This window comes from Aquarana catesbeiana, linkage group LG07 (genome assembly GCF_042186555.1).
Source record: "Aquarana catesbeiana isolate 2022-GZ linkage group LG07, ASM4218655v1, whole genome shotgun sequence".
Taxonomy (NCBI): domain Eukaryota; kingdom Metazoa; phylum Chordata; class Amphibia; order Anura; family Ranidae; genus Aquarana; species Aquarana catesbeiana.
The window spans coordinates 330,454,180-330,477,226 of record NC_133330.1 but is presented as its reverse complement, the minus strand read 5'-3'; the positions used below and the strand labels follow the sequence as shown (position 1 = coordinate 330,477,226).

At 39.5% G+C, this 23,047-nt stretch overlaps 1 protein-coding gene across 14 annotated transcripts in view; it reads left to right on the top strand.

Annotated features, from left to right (window-relative positions):
• Positions 1–23,047, top strand: part of NFIA (nuclear factor I A) — a 672,115-nt gene that overhangs the window by 211,374 nt on the left and 437,694 nt on the right. For 5 of the 14 annotated variants that reach the window (XM_073593840.1, XM_073593847.1, XM_073593844.1 and 2 more), the window contains exon 2: positions 9,970–10,501. In XM_073593840.1, coding sequence (XP_073449941.1) covers positions 9,970–10,501 — 532 coding nt within the window. Of the gene's footprint in view, positions 1–4,565; positions 5,051–5,079; positions 5,231–9,969; positions 10,502–23,047 lie in introns of those variants that run through there. The other 9 variants (XM_073593839.1, XM_073593843.1, XM_073593850.1 and 6 more) reach the window with 9 other exon arrangements.

The following is a 23,047-nucleotide window of genomic DNA, read 5'->3' as shown; positions in this document are numbered from 1 at the left end:
GTCCCTTTTTTATTGCAACATTGTCCTGGATCACTTGCAACAGGGACAGTGTCATTTGCAACATTATAAGTCTTTTTTTTTCATTGCAACATTGTCCTGGATCACTTGCAACAGGGACAGTGTCATTTGCAACATTATAAGTCCTTTATTTTATTGCAACAATGTCCTGGATCACTTGTGATATACTTTTATCTTCTGTAATGTGAGGGTCAGGGCCATCTGCAGTATTGTCTGCTATTTTCAATTGCACCATTGTCCCAGATCACTTGCAGCAGCGACTTTCCCCTTTGTACGTGACATTTGCAACGTTATATTTTTTTTATTGCAACATTGTCCTGGATCACTTGCAACAGTGACATTTACAACATTATAAGTCTTTTTTTTTAATTGCAACAGTGTCCTGGATGACTTGTGATAGAGACTTTTCCCTTCTGTAATGTAAGGCTCAGGGCCATCTGCAGCATTGTCAGTCAAGTTCCATGGCAACGTTGTCCTGGATCACTTGCAACAGTGGCTTTTCCCTTTGCAAGTGTCATTTGCAGCAGCATCAATATTTTTAATTGCATCATCATCCTGGATCACTTGCAACTGTGAGTTTTCCTTCTTTAATACAAGGGTTAGGGTCAGCTGCAGCATTGTCAGTTACTTTCAGTTGCAACGTTGTCCTGGATCACTTGTGATAGAGACTTTTCCCTTATGTAATGTAAGGGTCAGGGCCATCTGCAGCATTGACACTTAAGTTCCATTGCAACATTGTCCTGGATCACTTGTAACAGTGACAGTGTCATTTGCAACATTATAAGACCTTTTTTAAAAAAATGCAACAGCATCCTGGATCACTTGTGATCTGCAGCATTGTCAGTCAAGTTCCATTGCAACATTGTCCTGGATCACTTGCAACATGACAGTGTCATTTGCAACACTATACGCCCTTTTTATTGCAACAGTGTCCTGGATCACTTGTGATAGAGACTTTTCTCTTCTGTAATGTAAGGGTCAGGGCCATCTGCAGCATTGTCTGCTATTTTCATTTGCAACATTGTCCTGGATCACTTGCAACAGTGGCTTTTACCTTTGCAAGTGTCATTTGCAGCAGCATCAATATTTTTAATTGCAACAGCATCCTGGATCACTTGCAACAGCGACTTTTCCTTCTTTAATACAAGGGTCAGCTGCAGCATTGTCAGTTACTTTCAATTGCAACATTGTCCTGGATCACTTGCAACCGTGACTTTCCCCTTATGTAATATAAGGGTCAGGGCCATCTACAGCATTGTCAGTTAAGTTCCATTGCAACATTGTCTTGGATTGTTTGCAACAGTGGCAGTGTCATTTGCAACAGTATGAGTCCTTTATTTTAATTGCAACAGCGTCTTGAATCACTTGTGATACTTTTCCCTTCTATAATGTGAGGGCCAGAGCCATTTGCAGCATTGTCTGCTATTTTCAATCGCAACATTGTCCTGGATCACTTGCAACAGTGACTTTTGCCTTTGCAAGTGTCTTTAGCAACAGTGTCAGTCCCTTTTTTTAATTGCAACAGCGTCTTGGAGCACTTGTGATAGAGACTTTTCCCTTCTGTAATGCAAGGGTCAGGGTCAGCTGCAGCATTGTCAGTTAAGTTCAATGGCAACATTGTCCTGGATCACTCACAACAGTTTTTTTTTTTTCTTTTGCAAGTGTCATTTGCAACAGTATCATTTTTAAAGTTGCAAGAGTGTCCTAAATCACTTATAATAGAGACTTTTCCCTTCTTTACTGCAAGGATCGGCTGCAGCATTGTCAGTTACTTTCAATTGCAACGTTGTCCTGGATCACTTGCAGCATTAACTTTTCTCTTTGTGTGTCATTTGCAACAGTATCAGTCCTTTATTTTAATTGCAACAGTGTCCTGGATCACTTGTGATAGAGACTTTTCTCTTCTGTAATGCAAGGCTCAGGGCCATCTGTCTGCTATTTTCAATCGCAACATTTTCCTGGATCACTTGCAACTTTTCCTTTTGCAAGTGTCATTTGCAGCAGTGTCCTTGCAACAGAGACTTTTCCTTCTTTAATGTAAGGGTCGGGGTCAGCTGCACCATTTTCAGTTATTTTCAGCTGCAACATATTCCTGGATCACTTGCAGCAGCGACTTTTCCCTTTGCAAGTGTCATTTGCAACAAAACCACGCACACACACACACACACCACAGGTTGAACTGGATGGACTGGTGTGTTTATTTAACCTTACCGACTATGCAACAGTAATCAATATTTTAAATTGCAACAATTTCCTGGATCACTTGCAACCGTGACTTTTCCTCCTTAAATGCAAGGGTCAGCTGCAGCATTGTCTGCTATTTCCAATTGCAACATTGTTCTGGATCACTTGCAACTTTTCCTTTTTGCAAGTATCATTTGCAACAGTATCATTTTTTTTATTATTATTATTGCAACAGTGTCCTGGATCACTTGCAACAGTGACTTTTCCCTTCTTTACTGCTAGGGTCAGGGTCAATTGCAGTATTGACAGTTACTTTCAATTGCAAAGTTGTCCTGGATCACTTGCAACACTGTCTTTGGTTCTCGTTCTGCAAGGGTCAGGGTCATTTGCAACAGTGTCAGTTTTTTTCAAATTAAAACGGTGTCTTGGACCACATGCAATAGTGTCTATTATTCATTAGCAACAATCCAGGGTCAAGGTCAAGTGTCTGGGTCATTTCCAAAATTCCCTAGTTTTTTTTATATCTGCAACAGTTCCATCTTGGGTTCTATCACTTGCAGCAGCGTTGTTTCCCTGTTTTGTTTTGCAAGCGTCGGGCTCATTTGCAACCATGTCTTTAATCACTTGCAACAGTGAGTTTTTCCTTCTTTTTTTGGCAAGTGTCCTTTGGCTCATTTGCAACAGTGACTGGCTGTTTTTTACTGCAACAGTTCCAGATTGGGTTCTGTCACTTGCAACAGTGTATTTCTTTTTTTTAAATGTCAGGCTCATTTGCAACAGCGTCTGGACTTTAAAAAAAAATTGCAACAGTGGGTTTAATCACTTGCAACAGTGTAATTTTCTTTTTTGCAAGTGTCAGGCTGTAGTAGTTGCAACAGTGTCAGTTTTTTTTGTTTGCAGCAGTGTCCTGGATCACTTGCAACCGTGTCTTTTTCCTTTTTTTGCAACAGTTACTAGCGTTTTGTTCTTGCAACAGTGTCAGGCTGCTTTGTTTGCACTTTTATTGCAAGCGTCAGGTTTATTCTCAACAGCGTCAGGCTTATTCTCAACAGCATTACGCTTATTCTCAACAGCGTCAGGCTTTTTTTGCTTTTTTGCAACACCTGCAACAGCGTCAGACTTATTTTTGCAATGGGTCCAGGCTGCTTTGGATCACTTGCCATGGGGTATTTTTTATTGCAAGCGTCAGGCTTATTTGCAACAGTGTCAGGTTGTTTTCTTTGCAAAGGGGTCACTTGCAACAGAGCCCTTTATGGCGTCAGGCTTGTTTTGCCTTTTGTCAGGCTTTTTGCAACACTTGCAACAGCGTCAGGCTTATTCTCAACAGCGTCAGGCTTTTTTTTGCCTTTTGCAACACTTGCAACAGCGTCAGGCTTATTCTCAACAGCGTCAGGCTTTTATTGCCTTTTGCAACACTTGCAACAGTGTCAGGCTTATTCTCAACAGTGTCAGGCTTTTTGCAACACTTGCAACAGCGTCAGGCTTATTCTCAACAGTGTCAGGCTTTTTTTGCCTTTTGCAACACTTGCAACAGCGTCAGGCTTATTCTCAACAGCGTCAGGCTTTTTTATTACCTTTTGCAACACCTGCAACAGCGGCAGGCTTATTTTTGCAACGGCTCCAGGATGTTTTAGATCACTTGCAACAGTTTATTTTTTTACCCGCAAGTGTCAGGCTTATTTGCAACACTGTCAAGTTGTTTTCTTTGCAAAGGGGTCACTTGCAACATTGTCTTTTATTTGCGTCAGGCTTGTTTCGCCTTTTGCAACACTTGCAACAGCATTAGGCTTATTCTCAGCAGCGTCAGGCTTTTTCTACCCTTTTTGCAACACTTGCAGGCTTATTTTTTGCAACGGCTCCAGGCTGCTTTGGATCACTTGCAACAGTTTATCTTTTTTCATCGCAAGCACCAGGCTTATTTGCAACAGAGTCAGGCTGTTTTCTTTGCAAAGGTGGGGGGGGGGGGGGTCACTTGCAACATTGTCTTTTATTGCGTCAGGCTTTTTTTTTTTTTTGCATTTGCAACATTGGGTTGGATCACTTGCAACAGGATTGTGTTTTTTTTCTTTTTTTTTTGCAACACTGTCAGTGTGTTGCTGTTGCTTATAACCCCCGGTGTGCCGGTATGGACGTTGCTTGCAGCATTGGTGTGTGCATTAGGTGCCGGAGCGAGCTGCCTGTTTTCCTGACTTGATTGTAACGTAGGGTCGGTGGTCCTGTCTGTGTAGGTGAACTAGTTAGTGCTAGCCCAGTAGGCATGTCACTTGCTTGCTCTTAGGGCAGAGGCGAGAGGGGGGGGGGTGTGTGGAGGGGGGTTTAGTGCAGCGAGGGGTTAATAGGAAAGGCAGCGCAGTCTGCATCGGGTCTGCATGAGACAGTGACTTGGAGTAGTTTGGTTGGTGTGGTTGCGTTGTGTGTGTGTGAGCATGCATTGTAGTAGAGGCACGTTGGCCGGTTGAGTTGCACGGTGTGTAGAGTGGGCTGGACGGTGGCATGGTGGTGCATTGGTTGCTTTGTCCAGCACGCCGTATGTTAGCTGCTTAGCGTGCATGCTGCTGATTTGCAGTCCCGAGTGGCTGTGTGTGTGTGTGTGTCAGCTCTCCCCAGTACAATGTATTAAATGATTTCCTCGCACAGCGAGTGCATGTGAGTGTGTGTCAGTCATCCAGTGTGTGTGTGTGTGTGTGCGTGTGGGGGCCGTCCTGGCCGAGCCATGTCTATGTTCCCGGGGCCAGTACAGAGCCGTCTCTCTCCCCCTCTAGTCGCCGACTACCACCCAAGGGGGATGACATCCACGTGCAACTTTTTCTACCAAGCAGATCTCACCTTGTGCGGAACAAGACCTGTGGTAGTGTCTCCTCTACTTCAGGCGGGTGCTGGGGGAGGGGGGGCCCTCATGGCACTTGGCTTGGCAGCGGGCACAGGAGGTGAGGTGGAAGTGGCTTTGGCTGAGCGACCCTTCACACTCCTTCCTGGATCTAGAGGCTTGCCACCGGTCACCTCCGCCTGGCCAGCGCCAAGTGTCTGGGTACTGTGCACTTCTTCTCTCTTACGTATGTTCTCGTTGTTCATTGCATTCTTTCGGGACGGGAATCCGTTGCCTTATCACTTTCTCCGGCGTAGCCTTTGGGTTGAGGGGTGTGTGACAAATGATTTTGCCAACCTGTAATTAAAAAAAAAAAAAAAAAAAAAAATGAAATGTCACTTTGGAAAGTAGGACTTGCTTGCCAAAATCTACAGTAAGTGATAACATGTTAGGAGCAAGCAAGTCATTGAAGAATTTTTTTTTTAATCATTATTATTTTTTATTTTTTTGCAAGGCGCGTTACGAAATTAAATGCCTTGCAATTTTTTTTTTTTTTTTTTTTGCGGAACACGATTGCCCAGCATAACGCATGCTAGGATTTTTAGGCCTGACAGTATCTCAGTATCTCAGCCTGACAGTATCAGATGGGCAATGTGGCATTTATTTATTTTTTATTTATTTATTTTTTTATTATTGGGAAAAAATACAAAAAAATAAGGGTTGTCATCCAAGTTCATGTATACAATGTGAATGTATTTATTTTTATTTTATATTTATTTATTTATTATTATTATTTTTTTTTTTAATATAACGAATTACTTGAATATTTTAATCGCTGGGTAAACTTGAATTTAATCTAATTTTATCGCTATTGCTTTAAACAGAACTCAGGTGCTGGGCGTCCTAGATCTTGTCTTTTTAAAGTGTGTTCATTTATATGTATTTTATGGAACCTGAAATATTGACCTTATATAACCTTTTTTTTTTTTTTTTTTTTTTTTTATTACTATTTTATGTGAACGTTGATATGCTGTTAGCATTTTATTTTTTTATGGCGGCTGTGATGATTTAGTACAAAAGGTCCAAGTGTAAATTGATTACTGGTTGGCATTGATTATTGATTCACAACTTTACAGAAATAACATTAGGGCATGACTAAGGTTTTAACTCATTGGTTATTGATACGTAGCTTTACAGAAATAATAGGTTTTTAACGCATTGATTATTGATACATAGCATTACAGAAATACAATTAGGGAATTAATAGGTTTTTAATTCATTGATTATTGATACATAGTGTTACAGAAATAAAATTAGGGAATTAATAGGTTTTTAATTCATTGATTATTAATACATAGTGTTACAGAAATAAAATTAGGGAATTAATAGGTTTTTAATTCATTGATTATTGATACATAGTGTTACAGAAATAAAATTAGGGTTTGAACATGTTTTTAATTCATTGATTATTGATATATAGCATTACAGAAATAAAATGAGGGAATGAATAGGTGTTTAACTCATTGATTATTGATACATAGCTTTACAGAAATAAAATTGGGGAATGAATAGGTGTTTAACTCATTGATTTTTGACACATAGCTTTACAGAAATAATAGGTTTTTAACTCATTCATTATTGATACATAGCATCACAGAAATAAAATTGGGGAATGAATAGGGTTTTAACTTATTTTTAACTTTTTTTTAAAAATTTTTTCAAAATTTTGCTGACGGTCCCGGTTTTCCTCCTTTGCTGTATGAAATGGCAGGCATGCATTTTGGCACTGGCTGGGTTAATGCTGAGATTTTTTTTCCCCCCAGTATAAGTAAAGACTGCAAGCCTTCTCAGACCCCCAAACTCCTTCCCATAGACTTGCAAAGAGGCTTAGAATAGTATAGCTCTGCTTTAAATGATTATTTGGCCTTCTTTTCCAAAAATAAAGTACGGTGACGTTTTACTTTCACTTATTTTGCGATATTTTTGTTTCTAAAATGGATATTCATGCTTGAAAAATGCAGGGACTTGAGAGGAAAGGCTCCCCCCCCCCCCCCAGTGCAGTGTGTGCATCAGGATTATATGGGCCTTGCCGTGTTCACTTGGGGGCCGGTTTAGTGTCGTCTCTAAACTTTTACGTCGAGAGAGTGAAAGTTTGCTGAGCAATTGTAATATGCAAACCTCTCTTTAGGTCGTGGGAGGTGGTGTGCCTTGCCGTTCCCCAAACCTTGTGAATCGTTGTGATTTTTGCAGATATTTTTAAATGGTGCTTGAAACCGAGCTTGCACCGTGGTCTAGCCATAGCTCCTGAATAATTAATGTTTGGGATAAAATGTATACTTTTTTTTTTTTTGCCTTTCCAAGTCACGTGTAAATATAAAATGTGCTTCCCTTTATACACAGCTGGCACTGTCAGTGAAGAAGAGCAAGGCCCCTTATCAGAACTCACATTAAAAAATTGCTTGAGGGTATCAATTTTTTTTTTTTTTTTTATTTACACATTTTTTTTTTTTGCATCATTCTTAGGTTAGTTAAACCAGCACATAATTTACTATGAAATAAATAAAGCATTGTTTATCTTCGGTTTCATTACATATGCATTTGGCATTTTTATATTTATTGTAATCATGGGATCTGTAGCTCGTTATTAGTTATTTTATTTAATTTTTTTGAGTTGGTGTTGAGCTCGTTATTAGTTACTTTATTAAATTTTTAAAATTGGTGTTGGGTTCATTATTAGTTCCTTTATTTAATTTTTTGAGTTGGTGTTGAGCTCGTAATTAGTTACTTTATTACATTTTTTGAGTTGGTGTTGAGCTCGTTATTAGTTACTTTATTTAATTTATTGAGTTGGAGTTGAGCTCCTTTATTGGTTATTTTGTTTTATTTTTTGAGTTGGTGTTGAGCTGCTTATTTGGTTATTTTATTTTATTTTTTGAGTTGGTGTTGAGCTCATTGTTAGTTATTTTATAAAATTTTTTGAGTTGGCGTTTTTTTTTGTTTTTTTTTTTTGTGTGTCAACCTTTAACCTATTGATGATTTATTTTTATTTTTTTACATTGTGTTTGTGTAAGTTTGTAAATTATAGCTTTGAAACTGGCAATATTTTTCTTTTAGTTACCTAAACAGCAGAATTGTGACACATAACAAACTCTTGCACCCGCCCCAGGTTTATAAATAGTTGATAAATTGTCACATATGTTCTGCAAACTTTTTTATTTTTTTATTTTTTTTAAATGCAGCCAAACTTGAAGGTCTAGAATCTTGTAGCGCCTTTGCATTAAAAGCAGGTGCAAAAAATGAAAAGTACTTACAGAATATTGAAATGCTCAGGTAGCTTCTTTGAATATAAATACAATTTTAGCCTGAATTAAGAGTTTTTAAGCCCCTATAACGCATAGATTTTGTAAAGGGCCGTGCGAACTGTTGGCACTATATAAATCTTGCATAATAATGGTAGATTGCAAGCTCCTAAGTACTTATAGATTGCAGTAGGTCCCGAAAATGTTAATGCTTATTTGATTATTATATAAAAATTATAGCCTTAATTATGAGTTTGTAAGCCCTTATAACTCATATACCCTGCAAGGGGTTGTGTAAACTGTTGGCGCTATATAAATCTTGTATAATAATAATAATAGATTGCAAGCTCCTAAGTACTTGTAGATTGCGGTAGGTCTGCAAAATTGCAATCCTCAGGAGGCTTCTTTGATTATTATATAAAAATAATAGCCTTAATTATGAGTTTATAAGCCCTTATAACTCATGGATTCTGCAAAGCACTGTGCAAACTGTTGGCGTGATATAAATCCTGAATAATAATAAGAATGATAATTTGCAAGCTCATGAGTATAATGGCCTTAACTTTTTGTTTTGGCTTTTTTTGGGATTTTGCAAAGCGCTGTGCAAACTGTTGGCGCTATAAAAATCCTGAATAATAATAATAAGAAGAATAGATTGCAAGCTCCTAAGTATAACAGCCTCAACTTTTTGTTTTGACTTCCGTTTATTCTTTGCAATTCGGTTTCCATTACTAATGCACTGTACATTGATATGTGTTGGTGTAGGCCCAATATTTCATATTTTGTCGTTTTTTTATTTTTTTAAAAGGTACAAATATATATATATTTTTTTCTGGATGTGTTGTAATAAATATTAAAATGAGGCTTTCCTATGTAACGTTGCTAATTTGATATAAGAGGTTTTTTTTTTTTTTTTTTGTGTGTTTAATATGGACTTTTTTTGTAGAGGTAGTTTAGATTTTGCTTATCCCCCTTAATCATTTTTTTTTGTAAATATTTTTTTTATTATTATTTTGAAATACCCTTTTTTTATATATATATCTATGTTTTCCTTTTTTTTTTTCCTGATTCTTGAGTGTAAATTCATAAAGCAGCCATTGAAGGTTGTAGCCTTGCCAAGTTGTACGAGTATGTAGAGACACGTGTGTTCCCGAGTTCTGTTTATAATAATAACAATAAAAAATTAATTTTAAAAAGTTAGCAAAATTTTAACTTGTGCCGCCCTGTCAGTTTGTGGGTGTAAACTCCTTTTTTTCTCTCCTAGACTCTTGCCTGTGATTCCACTTTTAAATATTGATGTTCATGCATTTGCTGGGGTGAAAAGGAAGTGCTGGGTCTTTGTGTACAATTAACAAAAGAAACGGACGTGGATAAAAAAAAACCCGACGCCTGCTTGTCACCACTTAGCCGGCCTCTAAGTCCTGAAATCACCTTTTTTTTTTTTTTATTGTCGCACAGAAAATGGAACTAGAAATGATATTTTTACAGGAAATAATTCCCCTGATTGCGGGTTCTCTGTAATTTTAGCACATAAATATTTGCTCCTTAGCAGTAAATAAGAACTTGTTTTCATCTGCAGGTTTTTAAAAAAAAAGTTTTTAAGTTTTCATATCGATCCCTCTTTTTTTAATTTATTTATTTATTTTATTTTCCTGTTTGCAGGATGAATTCCATCCCTTTATCGAAGCACTTCTGCCTCACGTCCGCGCTTTTGCCTACACATGGTTCAACCTGCAAGCCCGAAAGCGAAAATACTTCAAGAAGCACGAAAAGCGCATGTCGAAAGAGGAAGAAAGGGCCGTGAAGGATGAGTTGCTGAGCGAAAAACCCGAAGTCAAACAGAAATGGGCGTCCCGTCTCCTGGCAAAGTTAAGGAAAGATATCAGGCCGGAATATCGAGAGGATTTTGTACTCACCGTGACCGGTAAAAAATCCGCGTGTTGCGTTCTGTCTAACCCTGACCAGAAGGGAAAAATGAGAAGAATTGACTGCCTTCGCCAGGCGGACAAGGTCTGGAGGCTAGACCTAGTGATGGTGATTTTATTTAAAGGAATCCCTCTCGAAAGTACTGATGGGGAGCGCCTTGTTAAGTCCCCGCAGTGTTCTAACCATGGGCTTTGTGTTCAGCCCCATCACATAGGAGTTTCTGTGAAGGAACTTGATTTGTATTTGGCTTACTTTGTGCACTCAGCAGGTAAGTGGCGCTTTTATCTTCTTGAACTTTCAGTTGCTGTTGTTTATGTGTTTCATTTTTGCGTTACATTTATTTTTGGCATGTTGGTAGCCGCGACAGAAAACTTTCTAGGTTGACCTAAGTTTGTGGTATGTGGCGGGAGTTTGTTACTCTCTACCTTTGCTTTTTAGAAGGTGAGGTTATAATAAGAAGACCTGCATTCAAAAATCAAGTCAGTTTTAGGTTGACCTAAGTTTGAGATAGGTGCAAGGAATTGGGTATTCTCTTCCTTTGCTTTTAAGAACTTAAGGTTATAAAAAGAAGACCTGCATTCAAAAATCAAGTATTTTTTAGGTTGACCTAAGTTCGAGATAGGTGCAAGGAATTGGATACTCTCTTCCTTTGCTTTTTAGAACTTGAGGTTATAAAAAGACGACCTGCATTCAAAAATCTAAAATATTTTAGGTTGACCTAAGTTTGAGGTATGTGGCGGGAATTTGTTACTCACTACCTTTACTTTTTGGAACGTGAGGTCATAAAAAGAAGACCTGCATTCAAAAATGTATTTTTTAGGTTGACCTAAGTTCGAGATAGGTGCAAGGAATTTGGTATTCTCTTCCTTTGCTTTTTGGAACTTGAGGTTCTAAAAAGAAGACCTGCATTCAAAAATCAAGTCATTTTTAGGTTGACCTAAGTTTGAGATAGGTGCAAGGAACTGGGTACTCTCTTCCTTTGCTTTTTAGAACTTGAGAAATATAAAAAAAAAGACCTGCATTCAAAAATTAAGTCATTTTTAGGTTGACCTAAGTTTGAGAAAGGTGCAAGTAACTGGGTATTGTCTTCCTTTGCTTTTAAGAACTTAAGGTTATAAAAAGAAGACCTGCATTCAAAAATCAAGTCATTTTTAGGTTGACTTAAGTTCGAGATAGGTGCAAGGAACTGGGTACTCTCTTCCTTTGCTTTTTAGAACTTGAGGTAGACGACCTGCATTCAAAAATCTAAAATATTTTAGGTTGACCTAAGTTCCATGGTACGTGCCAGGAATTTGGTACTCTCTTCTCTTGCTGTTTATAACTTTAGGTTATAAAAAGCGGATCTGCATTAAAAAATCAACTAATTTTGTATTGGTCAAGGCGAATGCTGTAAGTAAACGATTATTTGTGGTCTGGGGAACTGACCATGCGTCCTCCAGAGGATGGTCTTTGCCATGGCAGGTGGCCACAACTTGGGGAACTGGCTTTTAGGCCGGGGGGGGGGGGGGGACAAATGAACATGGAATTCAGAGGACAGTTTCTCCAATGCAGGAGGCAACTACAACTACAGAAAACCTCAAAAGTTAGGCGCCAGCTGTAAATTTTGAGAAGTATTGGTGTTGATTTACTAAAACTGCAAAATCCGGTGCAGCTGTGCATGGTAGCCAATAAGCTTCTCGCGTCAGCTGGTTCAATTAAGCTTTGACAAAAAAAAAAAAAAAAAAGGAAACTGATTAGGTTCTATGCAGAGCTGCACTAGATTTTTGCACTCTCCAGTTTTAGTAAATCAACCCCATTGGCTATTTGGCTGCTGGGATTTGTCCAGCCCACATTTAGGCAGAGATAACTTATCTGTAGTCTTGTCTGAACATAGAACCTCCCCATCAACATGGCCCTGGCATCAGTTGTGTGACTGGCCTTTGGAGGGAGCTGTTGGTTCCTCTGCGAAAGATTCATTTTATGGCTGATTTACTCATGATATCAATCAGTAGGGTTGGTGAAATAGCTCTTGAGTTAAAGGTCTCCTTAAGTAAAAGTTTTGCCATAACAGTGTTTTATGTTTGAAAAGCAGCCAGTTGGGTTAAAAGAACGTCTTTCAAGTAGAACTATAGGCAAAACTTTTTTATTTTCGATGGACTAAGGGAGGGTTATAACCCCGTAAAGTTTATTTTTGTCATCATTGTCCCGTTGGGGAGATTTACCTTCACTTCCTGTCCAATAGCCAAACAGGAAGTGAGAGGAAATCCCTGCAAATTAAGGGAATCCCTTGGGGACCTCCCAGGTCACCAGAGCTAGTGTCTCCATTGAAAGATTTCCCCTCTATTATTTTTCTGCAGACAACCCAAAATTTGGGATTTTCTTTTACTTTCACTTTCACTGATAATGGTAAACAGGACACATAGAGAGGGTGAATGTTCCTTAAGGGGGGCACAGACAGCAATAAAAACGTGACAGGGGTTCTAATCCCTCTCCACTCTATCCAAAACTAAAAAAAAAAAAGTTTTGCCTTTAGTTATACTGTAAGTCAACCTTACCCCCCCCCCCCCCCCCGTAAGGTCTTTGAACACAAGTTTGCTTAACTCAGTGCGCATTTGTAGCCACCTGTTTGGTCTGTGGTGTCGTTCAGTAAATATAAATAGATCAGCAACAAATAATTCTCTGTACAAAAAAATATATGCTGTTTAATTTGGCCTTAAAGTAGAACTGTAGGCAAATTTTTTTTTTTTAATTTTGGATAGCGTAAGGGAGGGTTATAACCAGGGCCGGGATAAGGGGTGGGCAGGAGGGGCGGCTGCCCTGGACACAATGTTTTATTGCAGGGATGGGGGCGCCCTGACCCTAAGGGAAGGGGGGGTGTGCAGTTTGGTATCTTTGCCCTGGGTGCTGGATGACCTTGTCCCGGCACTGATTATAACGCCTGTAAGGTTTATTTTGCTATTTTTGTCCCATTGAGGAAGTCTTATCTTCACTTCCTGTCCCATAGCCAAACAGGAAGTGTATCTTCACTTCCTGTCCCATAGCCAAACAGGAAGTGTATTTTCACTTCCTGTTCCATAGCCATACAGGAAGTGTATCTTCACTTCCTGTTCCATAGCCATACAGAAAGTGTATCTTCACTTCCTGTCCCATAGCCAAACAGGAAGTATATCTTCACTTCCTGTCCCATAGCCAAACAGGAAGTGTATCTTCACTTCCTCTCTCATAGCCATACAGGAAGTGTATCTTCACTTCCTGTCCCATAGCCAAACAGGAAGTGAGAGGAAATCCCTGCAAATGAAGGAAATCTCTTGGGGACCCCCCAGGTCACCAGAACTAGTGTCCCCACTTGAATGTATCCCCTCTTTTTTTTTCCTGGGACAACCACAAATTTGGGGTTTTCTTCTACTTTCACTTTCATTAATAATGGTAAACAGGACAAATAGCGAGGGTGAATCTCCCTAATGGGGGGCACAGACAGCAATAAAAACTGACAGGGGTTCTAATTCATCTCTCCTCTTTCCAAAACGTAAAAATAAAATAAAAAAGTTTCACCTTTAGTTATATTTTAAAGAGGAAGTAAACTTCCTCTGCTAACATTTACCTATAGGTAGTGTAAATCTCTCCTAAACGTGCACCATTTAGGAGATATTTACATTACATGCAGCCAGTGACATCACTGGCTCATACGCTCTGAAGGAATGGCCCACGGGTGCCGTTCCTTGCATACAAATCCCGACAAACCAACTGAAACAAAAAGAAGAACCCGCCCCCAGGTGTCTACTTCCTAATGGTCTCTCCCTTCTCCAGGCGTGGGTGCGGCTCAATATGCAACCATATGCAAAAACTGATCAAAAAGATCCGGATGGCCGCACTCCATTGAAAACGATTTCTTTATTGTTATAATAAATCCATGCAGCAAGGATTAAAACCACTGACGCGTTTCACGCCATTATAGCAGGTGCTTATTCGTTGTGAAACGCGTCAGTGGTTTTTATCCTTGCTGCATGGATTTATTATAACAATAAAGAAATCGTTTTCAATGGAGTGCGGCCACCTGGACCTTTTTGTTCAATTTTTGCATATGGGTGCCGTTCCTTTCCGAGCCCTGCGCGGTGATGAACGGTGGCTCCCGCGCACATGCATGGGAGTGACATCATCGTGGCTTCGGCCAATCACAAGAGCTGGAGCCTGCGAACCCGAAACGCAAGATGGGTGAAAATGGAAGCGGCTGCAGCGCTGACATCGTGGCGCTAAAACAGCTTTGTTTTAAGGTAGGTTTCGCATAATGTGCTAGTATGCGATGCATACTAGCACATTCTGACTTTACTTTGCAGGAAGAAAAAAAAAAAAACGTCCAGCGGTATACAACCACTTTAAATAGCTTAAACGCAGCCGATGCTAATGGATCAAAATGAGAAAATGTCTGGGTAGCAGCATCCAGAGCCCATGACGCAAGGTGCGTCGTAGTTTGTAAACGAACGCAAGTTACACTTGATGTCATTGAATTAAAAAAAAAAAAAGGCTAAAATTGTTTTCTGGTTGACTTTTGCATCCTTCCCGTCCCTAATCTACGTTTGTCGTGTGACGTGCTCGAGTGTCGTCCTGCTTTCTAGTTTGTCGCCAAACGGCGTTGCCTCATCGTTGGCTTGCGAGATCGGCCTGCGGAACAGGAGACATTTCAGGACAGACTCGTGTAAACAAAAGTTTGGACTGTGCTTCTTTTTTTTTTTTTTTTTTTTTTTTTTCTTTTTTCGCAACGTAGGAAAATCCGCTGGCATTTTAAAGGCTTAATCCACTGTTAAGTGTAATGTAATTAATCATAATTCTAATGCCGGGGAAAAGCACGTACGTAGCCCGCCCCAGTTTTTTTTTAATAAATATATACTCTGAGCGGAAAGCCGAAACAGCTTATCTCATTGGAGTTTTGGGGGGAGCCGAGTTTGGTTGGGGTTTGGTAGGTAGGCCACAAGCCTTTGTCGGAGTAGGTTGGGTGATTGAACGGCAATATTATTTACCTGTATTTTATGGTACTTGAACCATCCAGTGCCCAGGCTTTATAAAGCACTTGATACCAGCTAGTAACTCGTCACCTGTCAAGTGTCAGTTTAATTTACCGTCCGTTTACCAGCAAGCCTGCAGGGCATTCCCTTGGTTGGTTCATTGCATTCAGATCCGCCAAGCTGTTATGTACTCTTTCTTTCTGAGAATTTTTTTTCTCTTTTTTCTTTTTTTTTTTTTTTTTTTTTTTTAGTGGTGTAATATTTTTAGTTGTTTTTATGTTTTATATAACTAAAGCTACAGAAAATTTGTCAGTGGTGCAACATTTTTCTGGATAAATTTGTTCATTGGAAATTAATTTACTATGAAACAGGCCTACATAAGTGTTGTGGGTTTTGCCACACAATGCCGATTTTGCCAAAAATTGCACAATCTCTTAATCTTTTACTATGCCTTCAGTGTTTTTTTTTTTTTTTTTTTGCCTTCCTCTGGATCTACTGTGGATGTAGGGTTTTGTTTATGGAGGTTTTCAATGTACCATATTTATTATTCATTTTTTTTCTTGGTTGAACTAGATGGACTTGTGTCTGTTTTTCAACCTGTATAGGTGTTTTGTCACGGGGTTCAAGTTTGGACAAAATTGTGCAATCTCTCAATATTTTACATAATTACTTTTCGAAATTGGACCATTGCTTTGAGCATTTTTTTTGCCTGCTACTTCGGGCGTAGAGTTCTGTTTCTGGAGGGTTTGAGTGGATTGATTTATTTATATATTACAGGTACTTATATAGCGTTGTCAATTTACGTAGCGATTTACACATATATTGCATATTCAGTCCCTGCCCTCAAGGAGCTTCATTTCTTTTTTCTTTGGTTGGACTATAGATGGACTTATGTCTTTTTTTCAATCTATGTAAATACATATGGACATGTCAATTATTAGCTAAATTGAAAACTTCAGAAAATTGTTGTTTCTCTATCGAGCAATAATGACAATTAAATAATAATAATAATAATAATTAAATAATAATGATTACATATTTAAATAAAGATAATAATAATGATAAGCTTGTTTTTTTAATTTTTTTTTGTATATTTTTAACAGACCAGGTTTTTTGTTTTGTTTACACAGACCCCCAGTGTATTGGAGGAAGTAACTCTTTTTTCTTTTAAGTTCAGTTTATTTATTTTTTTATTTAATTTTAATTTTTTTTTTTGTATATTTTTAACAGACCAGGTTTTTAAATTTTTTTTTATTTTTAATTTTTTTACACAGACCCGCTGTGTTTTGGAGCAAGTAACTCTTTTTTTCTTTTAAGATCATTTTTTAAAATTTTTTATTTATTATTTTTTGTATATTTTTAACAGCGCAGGTTTTTTTTGTTTTTTTTTGTTTTTGTTTACACAGACCCGCTGTGTTTTGGAGCAAGTAACTCTTTTTTTCTTTTAAGATCATTTTTTTTAATTTTTTATTTATTATTTTTTGTATATTTTTAACAGACCAGTTTTTTTTTTTTTTTTTTTTTTTTTTTTTTTTACACAGACCCGCTGTGTTTTGGAGCAAGTAACTCTTTTTTCTTTTAAGATCAGTTTTTTTATTTTTTTATTTAGTATTTTTTGTATATTTTTAACAGACCAGGTTTTTTTTTTTTGTTTGTTTTTTTTTTTTTTGTTTACACAGACCCGCTGTGTTTTGATGCAAGTAACTCTTTTTTTCTTTTAAGTTCAGTTTTTTTATTTTTTTATTTTATCTTTTATTTTTTTTGTATATTTTTAACAGACCGGGTTTTTTTCAGCTCCCTCTTATTTTTTTTTTCTCTTTTTCTATATGAGGCAATTATAATTATGTTTTATTTCTGGGACTTTAAATATAATGTTTGAATTTGATTATTAAATATCCTACTATCCTACTGCTGATGGCGAATATTTCAAACGTGTTCCAGTTTAAAAACTTGCCAACAATTCAAAGTAAACCTCAGGACGTGGATTATGATAACAAAAAAAAAAAAAACTGGCAAGACTACTAATTAGGAACTGCTATCTGCCTAAACAAGGGCAGATGTAAAACTTTCCTGGTCTGAAAATGATTGCATTTTATGTTTTTTTTTTTTTTTTTTTTTTGCACGAATTAAATCTCTCCTTTTTTTTTTTTTTTTTGCTAGTGGGAGTAATAAAAAAAAAAAAAGTCAAATTTATGACTTTTTCCAAAGATGGGCAATCTGTATCCAGATGAGGAGTTAAGGCAGGCACGCGCCTAAGTCACATTTACGTTGTTAAGGTCATGACCTTTGCCACCAAGCAGTTGACCTCCGAGATAAAATTGAACCTTTGATCATTTGTAGCCAGTCAACCGCAAGAAATACCGTTTGGAGAATTGCAGCTGTGGGTGCTACTTTGGCTAACCGTGGGCAAGTCTTTGGGGGGGGGGGGAAAAAAAAAAAAAAAAAGATTCTTTTTGAAGTGGTTTAATTTCCTCTGAGGTCAGATTTGTTAAGAAAAGTTAGCAGCAGCAGAAAACTGGATGGATATATATTCTGGCAACCAAACAATGAGTCTGACACCTGATCCGCAAGCCTCTTCCTCTCACTAAACCAGGCAAGGCGGCCTTTGTCGAAGCCAAGTTAGTGGCAGCTCGCTGTTTACATCAAAACGTTTTCACGCTTGTGAAAATATAACAGATATATTTTATTTTGTTTATTTTTTTTTAAAGTTGTAAAAACCGTTGCGAGTCTTGTTTATCAGTGTATATTTTAAAAAAAAATAAATTATGCGATAGTAAGACACCATTTAGGTACGCACTACCAAAGTTTTATATATCGTAAAGAAGCGCCCATATTTTACTGCTATTTTTTTTTCTCTTTTTTTCCTTCTGATATCGGCTGTAAAATGGATTGGGATTTGATGGCAAAGCAACGCGGTGTGTGTTCTAACCAAACCAAACCCACACAGAAAACAGAGAGCGTCAGAGAGAGAGAGAGAGAGAGAGAGCTCAGTAAAGAACATCCCAGTACTTTCTGTAAATGAGGACGGTCTCTATTGACCATGGCTGTATTCAATATTGACTATGGCTTGGCTTTGTTGACTATGAATTTATTGGCTATGCCTTTTATGGATTCAAGAAGGAAAATCGGCCTAGGGTTATGCCAGGACTAAAGTTGGTAGTAGACTTTATATGATGGCAAGAAGGAAAATAGGCCCAGGGTTATGTCTGGACTAAAGCTGGTCCGAGACTTTATATGGTGGCAAGAAGGAAATGCAGCCCAGGGTTATGTCTTGACTAAAGTTGGTAGCAGACTTTATATGATGGAAAGAAGAAAAATAGACCCAGGGTTATGTTTGGACTAAAGCTGGTCGTAGACTTTATATGATGGTAAGAAGGAGAATCAACCCAGGTTTATGTCTGGACTAAAGTTGGTAGTAGACTTTATATGATGGCAAGAAGGAAAATCAGCCCAGGGTTATGTCTGGACTAAAGCTGGTCATAGACTTTATATGATGGTAAGAAGGAAGATCAGCCCAGGGTTATGTCTGGACTAAAGCTGGTCATGGACTTTATATGATGGCAAGAAGGAAATGCAGCCCAGGATTATGTCTGGACTAAAGCTGGTCATAGATTTTATAGGATGGCAAGAAGGAAAATCATCCCAGGGTTATGTTTGGACTAAAGCTGGTCGTAGACTTTATATGATGGCAAGAAGGAGAATCAACCCAGGGTTATGTCTGGACTAAAGTTGGTCATAGACCATATATAATGGCAAGAATAAAATCGACCCAGGGTTATGTCTGGACTAAAGCTGGTCATAGACTATATATGATAGCAAGACGGAAAATCGGCCCAGGGTTATGTCTGGACTAAAGCTGGTAATAGACTTCCTATGATTGCAAGAAGGAAAATCGGCTCAGGGTTATGTCTGGACTAAAGCTGATCGTAGACTTTATATGATGGTGGGATGTGCAAAAACACATTTTTGGGTCTTCTGAGCGTTCATGTTAATGGAACTGGAAGAAGGGAGCAAGGCAGATGCCCCTCCAGTGCTAGCTTGTCTTCTAGGACAGGCGTTTCCAAACCTTCTAAACAAAGGGCCAGTTTACTGTCCTTCAGACTTTGGAGGGGGCCAGACTGGGGCCACGGGGCTAGAAATTGTCCTGGATTCAGTGAGAATAAACAATGCCTTAGAACTGGTGAACAGTGAGAGTAAATAAATTACAGTGCACCTTTGGTAAGTAGGAGGATAAATAGTGCCTTATAATTGATAATAGTGGGGGGGATAGTGCCCCATGGTTGGTGTCAGTGGAAGTAGAAGTGCCCCATCATTGGTGTCAGTAGGAGGAATAGTACCTCATTGTTGGTGTCAGCGGGAGGAATAGTGCCCCATTGTTGGTGTTAGTAGGAGGAAGGGTGTCCCATCATTGGTGTCACTAGGAGGAAGGGTGTCCCATCATTGGTGTCAAGGGGAGAAATGGGAGGTGAGTTTGGAGACCACTGCTTGAAAGTCTACATTTTATAGGAAAAAGTCTCTCAATCCATGTGCCAGATATTAATACAGAACCTTACCAATATTAGTCCAAAACGTAGTAATAGCCACATATATGATAACATGGATGTAATAGGTCCAGCCACCGGGTGCCTAGCTGGAGATCAAACTATAACGTAGCTTAAATCCTTGAGTGTGAAGATAGAAATCATTAACAGCACGACGGCCAATATACTTGGTAAGAACACAGTTATTTCGTTAATGATTTCTGTCTTCACACCCAGGAAAAAAATGGGATTAATTGATCCCTACTCCTAGAGATCATATGACCAAATGCCTAGGCCCTTGATAACCAAAAGCAAGGATTTCCCCTTTGGTTCTCTAATGCCGCGTACACACGGTCGGACTTTTCGTCTACAAAAGTCCAACGGACGCTGACGGACTAAAGCTGGCTGGTAATCCGATCGTGTGTGGGCTTCTCCGGACTTTCAACTGACTTTTTTAGCCTCAAATCCGACGGACTTTAGATTTGAAACATGCTTCAAATCTTTACGTCGTAAGTACGACGGACCCCGAAATCCGCTCGTCTGTGTGCTAGTCCGACGGACAAAAACCCATGCTAGGGCAGCTATTGGCTACTGGCTATGAACTTCCTTATTTTAGTCCGGTGTACGTCATCACGTACGAATCCGTCGGACTTTTGTGTGGTCGTGTGTGTGCAAGTCCGTTCGTAAGAAAGTCTGCCGCAAGTCCGCCGAAGGTACGTCGGAAGTCTGTCGGACAGGCTGTCGGACTTTTGTAGACGAAAAGTCCGACCGTGTGTACGCGGCATTACTGTGACTCCTGTTACAAACTTTAAGTAAGCCGGGTAATGGGAGCTCTTATTCTGACAACAAGTCCTCTTTAAATGTCTCCAGCCAATCAGAAGAATGTTACACAGCCGTCTCTCGTCTGCACCTGTCTGTGCCATTTACTAAAACTCTGTACTTGTCACCATCTTCATTTTCTGAAGGACTCTGAATTAGAAAATTTGAACTGCTGAAAATGTAATGTGCTGGTTCTACTTGTAGCACCTTGCTCCGCACTGTAACCTCACCACCACAATGGGAGCCCCAGAGGGAGGTTGCACAGAATACAGGCACATGACAGGAAGCAGTTTTAGCGGGGAAAAAAAAAACCTGGAAAGGAGTGCAGGGGTATTTGACAGTGGGCAGTGTGTGCAGGAGAGGAGTGTGGAAGGTATGACAGTGGGCAATATGTGCTGGAGAGGAGTTCAGGGGTATTTGACAGGGGACAGTGTGTGCAAGCGAGGAGCAAGGAAGGTATGACAGTGGGCAGCATATGCAGGACAGGAGTGCAGGGGTATTTGACAACAGGCAGTGTGTGCTGGAGAGGAGTGCATGAGTATTTGACAGTGGGCACTATGTGCTGGATAGGAGTGCAGGAGAGGAATGTGGAGAGTATGACAGGTGGCAGTATGTGCTGGGTATGACAGAGGGCAAAAGGTGCTAGAGAGGAGTGCGGTGGGAATGACAGAGGGAAATAGGTGCTGGAGAGGAGTGCGGTGGGTATGACAGGGGGCAGTATGTGCAGAAGAGGAGTGCCCATAAGTGTGTTCTGGAAGTTGCCCCCCCTTTACAGCTATAACAGCTTCAACTCGAAAAGGCCTGGCTCGCAGTCTCCGCTTTTATTTATCCCAAAGGTGTTCTATTGGGTTGAGGTCAAGTTCCTCCACCCCAAACGTACTCATCCATGTCTTTATGGACTTTGCATTGTGCACTGGTCCAAATCATTTGGTGGAGGGGGGATTATGGTGTGGGGGTTGTTTTTCAGGGGTTGGGCTTGGCCCCTTAGTTCCAGTGAAGGGAACTCTTAAGGTTGTCAGCATACCAAGACATTTTGGACAATTTCATACTCCCAGCTTTGTGGGAACAGTTTGGGGATGACCATAATCCCCTCTCCACCCAATGATTTGGACCAGTGCACAAAGCAAGGTCCATAAAGACATGGATGAGCGAGTTTGGGGTGGAGGAACTTAACTGGCCTGCACAGTCGACATCAGTGCCTGACCTAACAAATGCGCTTCTGGAATTGTGTTCAAACATCCCCATAGGCACACTTCTATACCTTGTGGACAGCCTTCCCAGAAGAGTTGAAGAGTTATAGCTGCAAAGGGTGGGCCAACTCAATATGGAACCCTACGGACTAAGGCTGGGATGCCATTTTCATGTGCGTGTAAAGGCACGTGTCCCAATACTTTTGGTAATATAGGGTGTATGTGTGCTGGACGTGAGATCTCATTTGGGAAAGACCAGTCTGTGTGCTGGAGGTATGATGTCACTGGGGAAGGACCAGAAAGAGGCACTTGTTCTTTGCAGGTCTCATATCAAGCATGTGTCACACTGCCCAACCGGAAGCACCATGATAAGGTTGCTTTATCTGGCTTCGGACTATTATATCCAGTATGGACTGACTGAAGGTTTTCTGGAAAGCATTTTTCAGCTCTTCCAAATTTTCACTTCAACAGTTCACAAGCTGCATGGTACGTCTCCACTGTTGAGAAAAGACATAAATGTTGTTTTTTGTCGTTCTGGAACTGAAGGTGAAATAAAGATTTGTGGTATATAATTTACAGTCAGCCTCCCGCATCACTAATTATTTAGGCTTTTTTTTTTTTTTCTGGCTATAAAATATTTCCTTTGTCTTTTATACAAATTAAGCTCGATGAATGGCACACCTGGTAGGATATGTCCAAAGTGGATCTGTGCTTTGGCAGCCTGTGCCTGCCATCTCATCATAAAACGGGATTGAAAAGGGCCAATATGTGGGTTTCCCAGATGGTGCCACTGGCACTGGGGGAATGGAGCCCTTGCCATAGCTGAAGACCAGGTGTACAATGGAGGATTTTCCATATTTATTCTGCATTGTTCGAAGGGCCGATGCGCAATGAGAATGCTACAATGAATGTATTTCTGTTTAACCGATAGCTTTAGATTTTTTTTTGTTCCCTGTAGAACTGGTATAGCTCCTGAAACAGAAAATAGAGAAATATTGGAAATTGGACAAACCCTAGGAGTCAGACAGGCAATAGACTGACAAAATTCCAATGGCTTCCTAACTTTTTGAACATTTTGTTTTCTAAAAATGGCTGGTGGCACCTAGAATTCTTCTTTCACACATTTTTTAAATGTATTTCTCAACCAGGGTGCCAATCAGTTACCCCTGGAGTGCCACAAGCATGAGGCCTAGTTTGCCCTGGATCAGAGATGGAAGAGAGTACTCTGTGGTGATGGCAAAATGCTTATATAATGGGGGGCTTTCTTGTATAGGGGGCACTAGAACTCTGTGAAGGAGGATTCTGA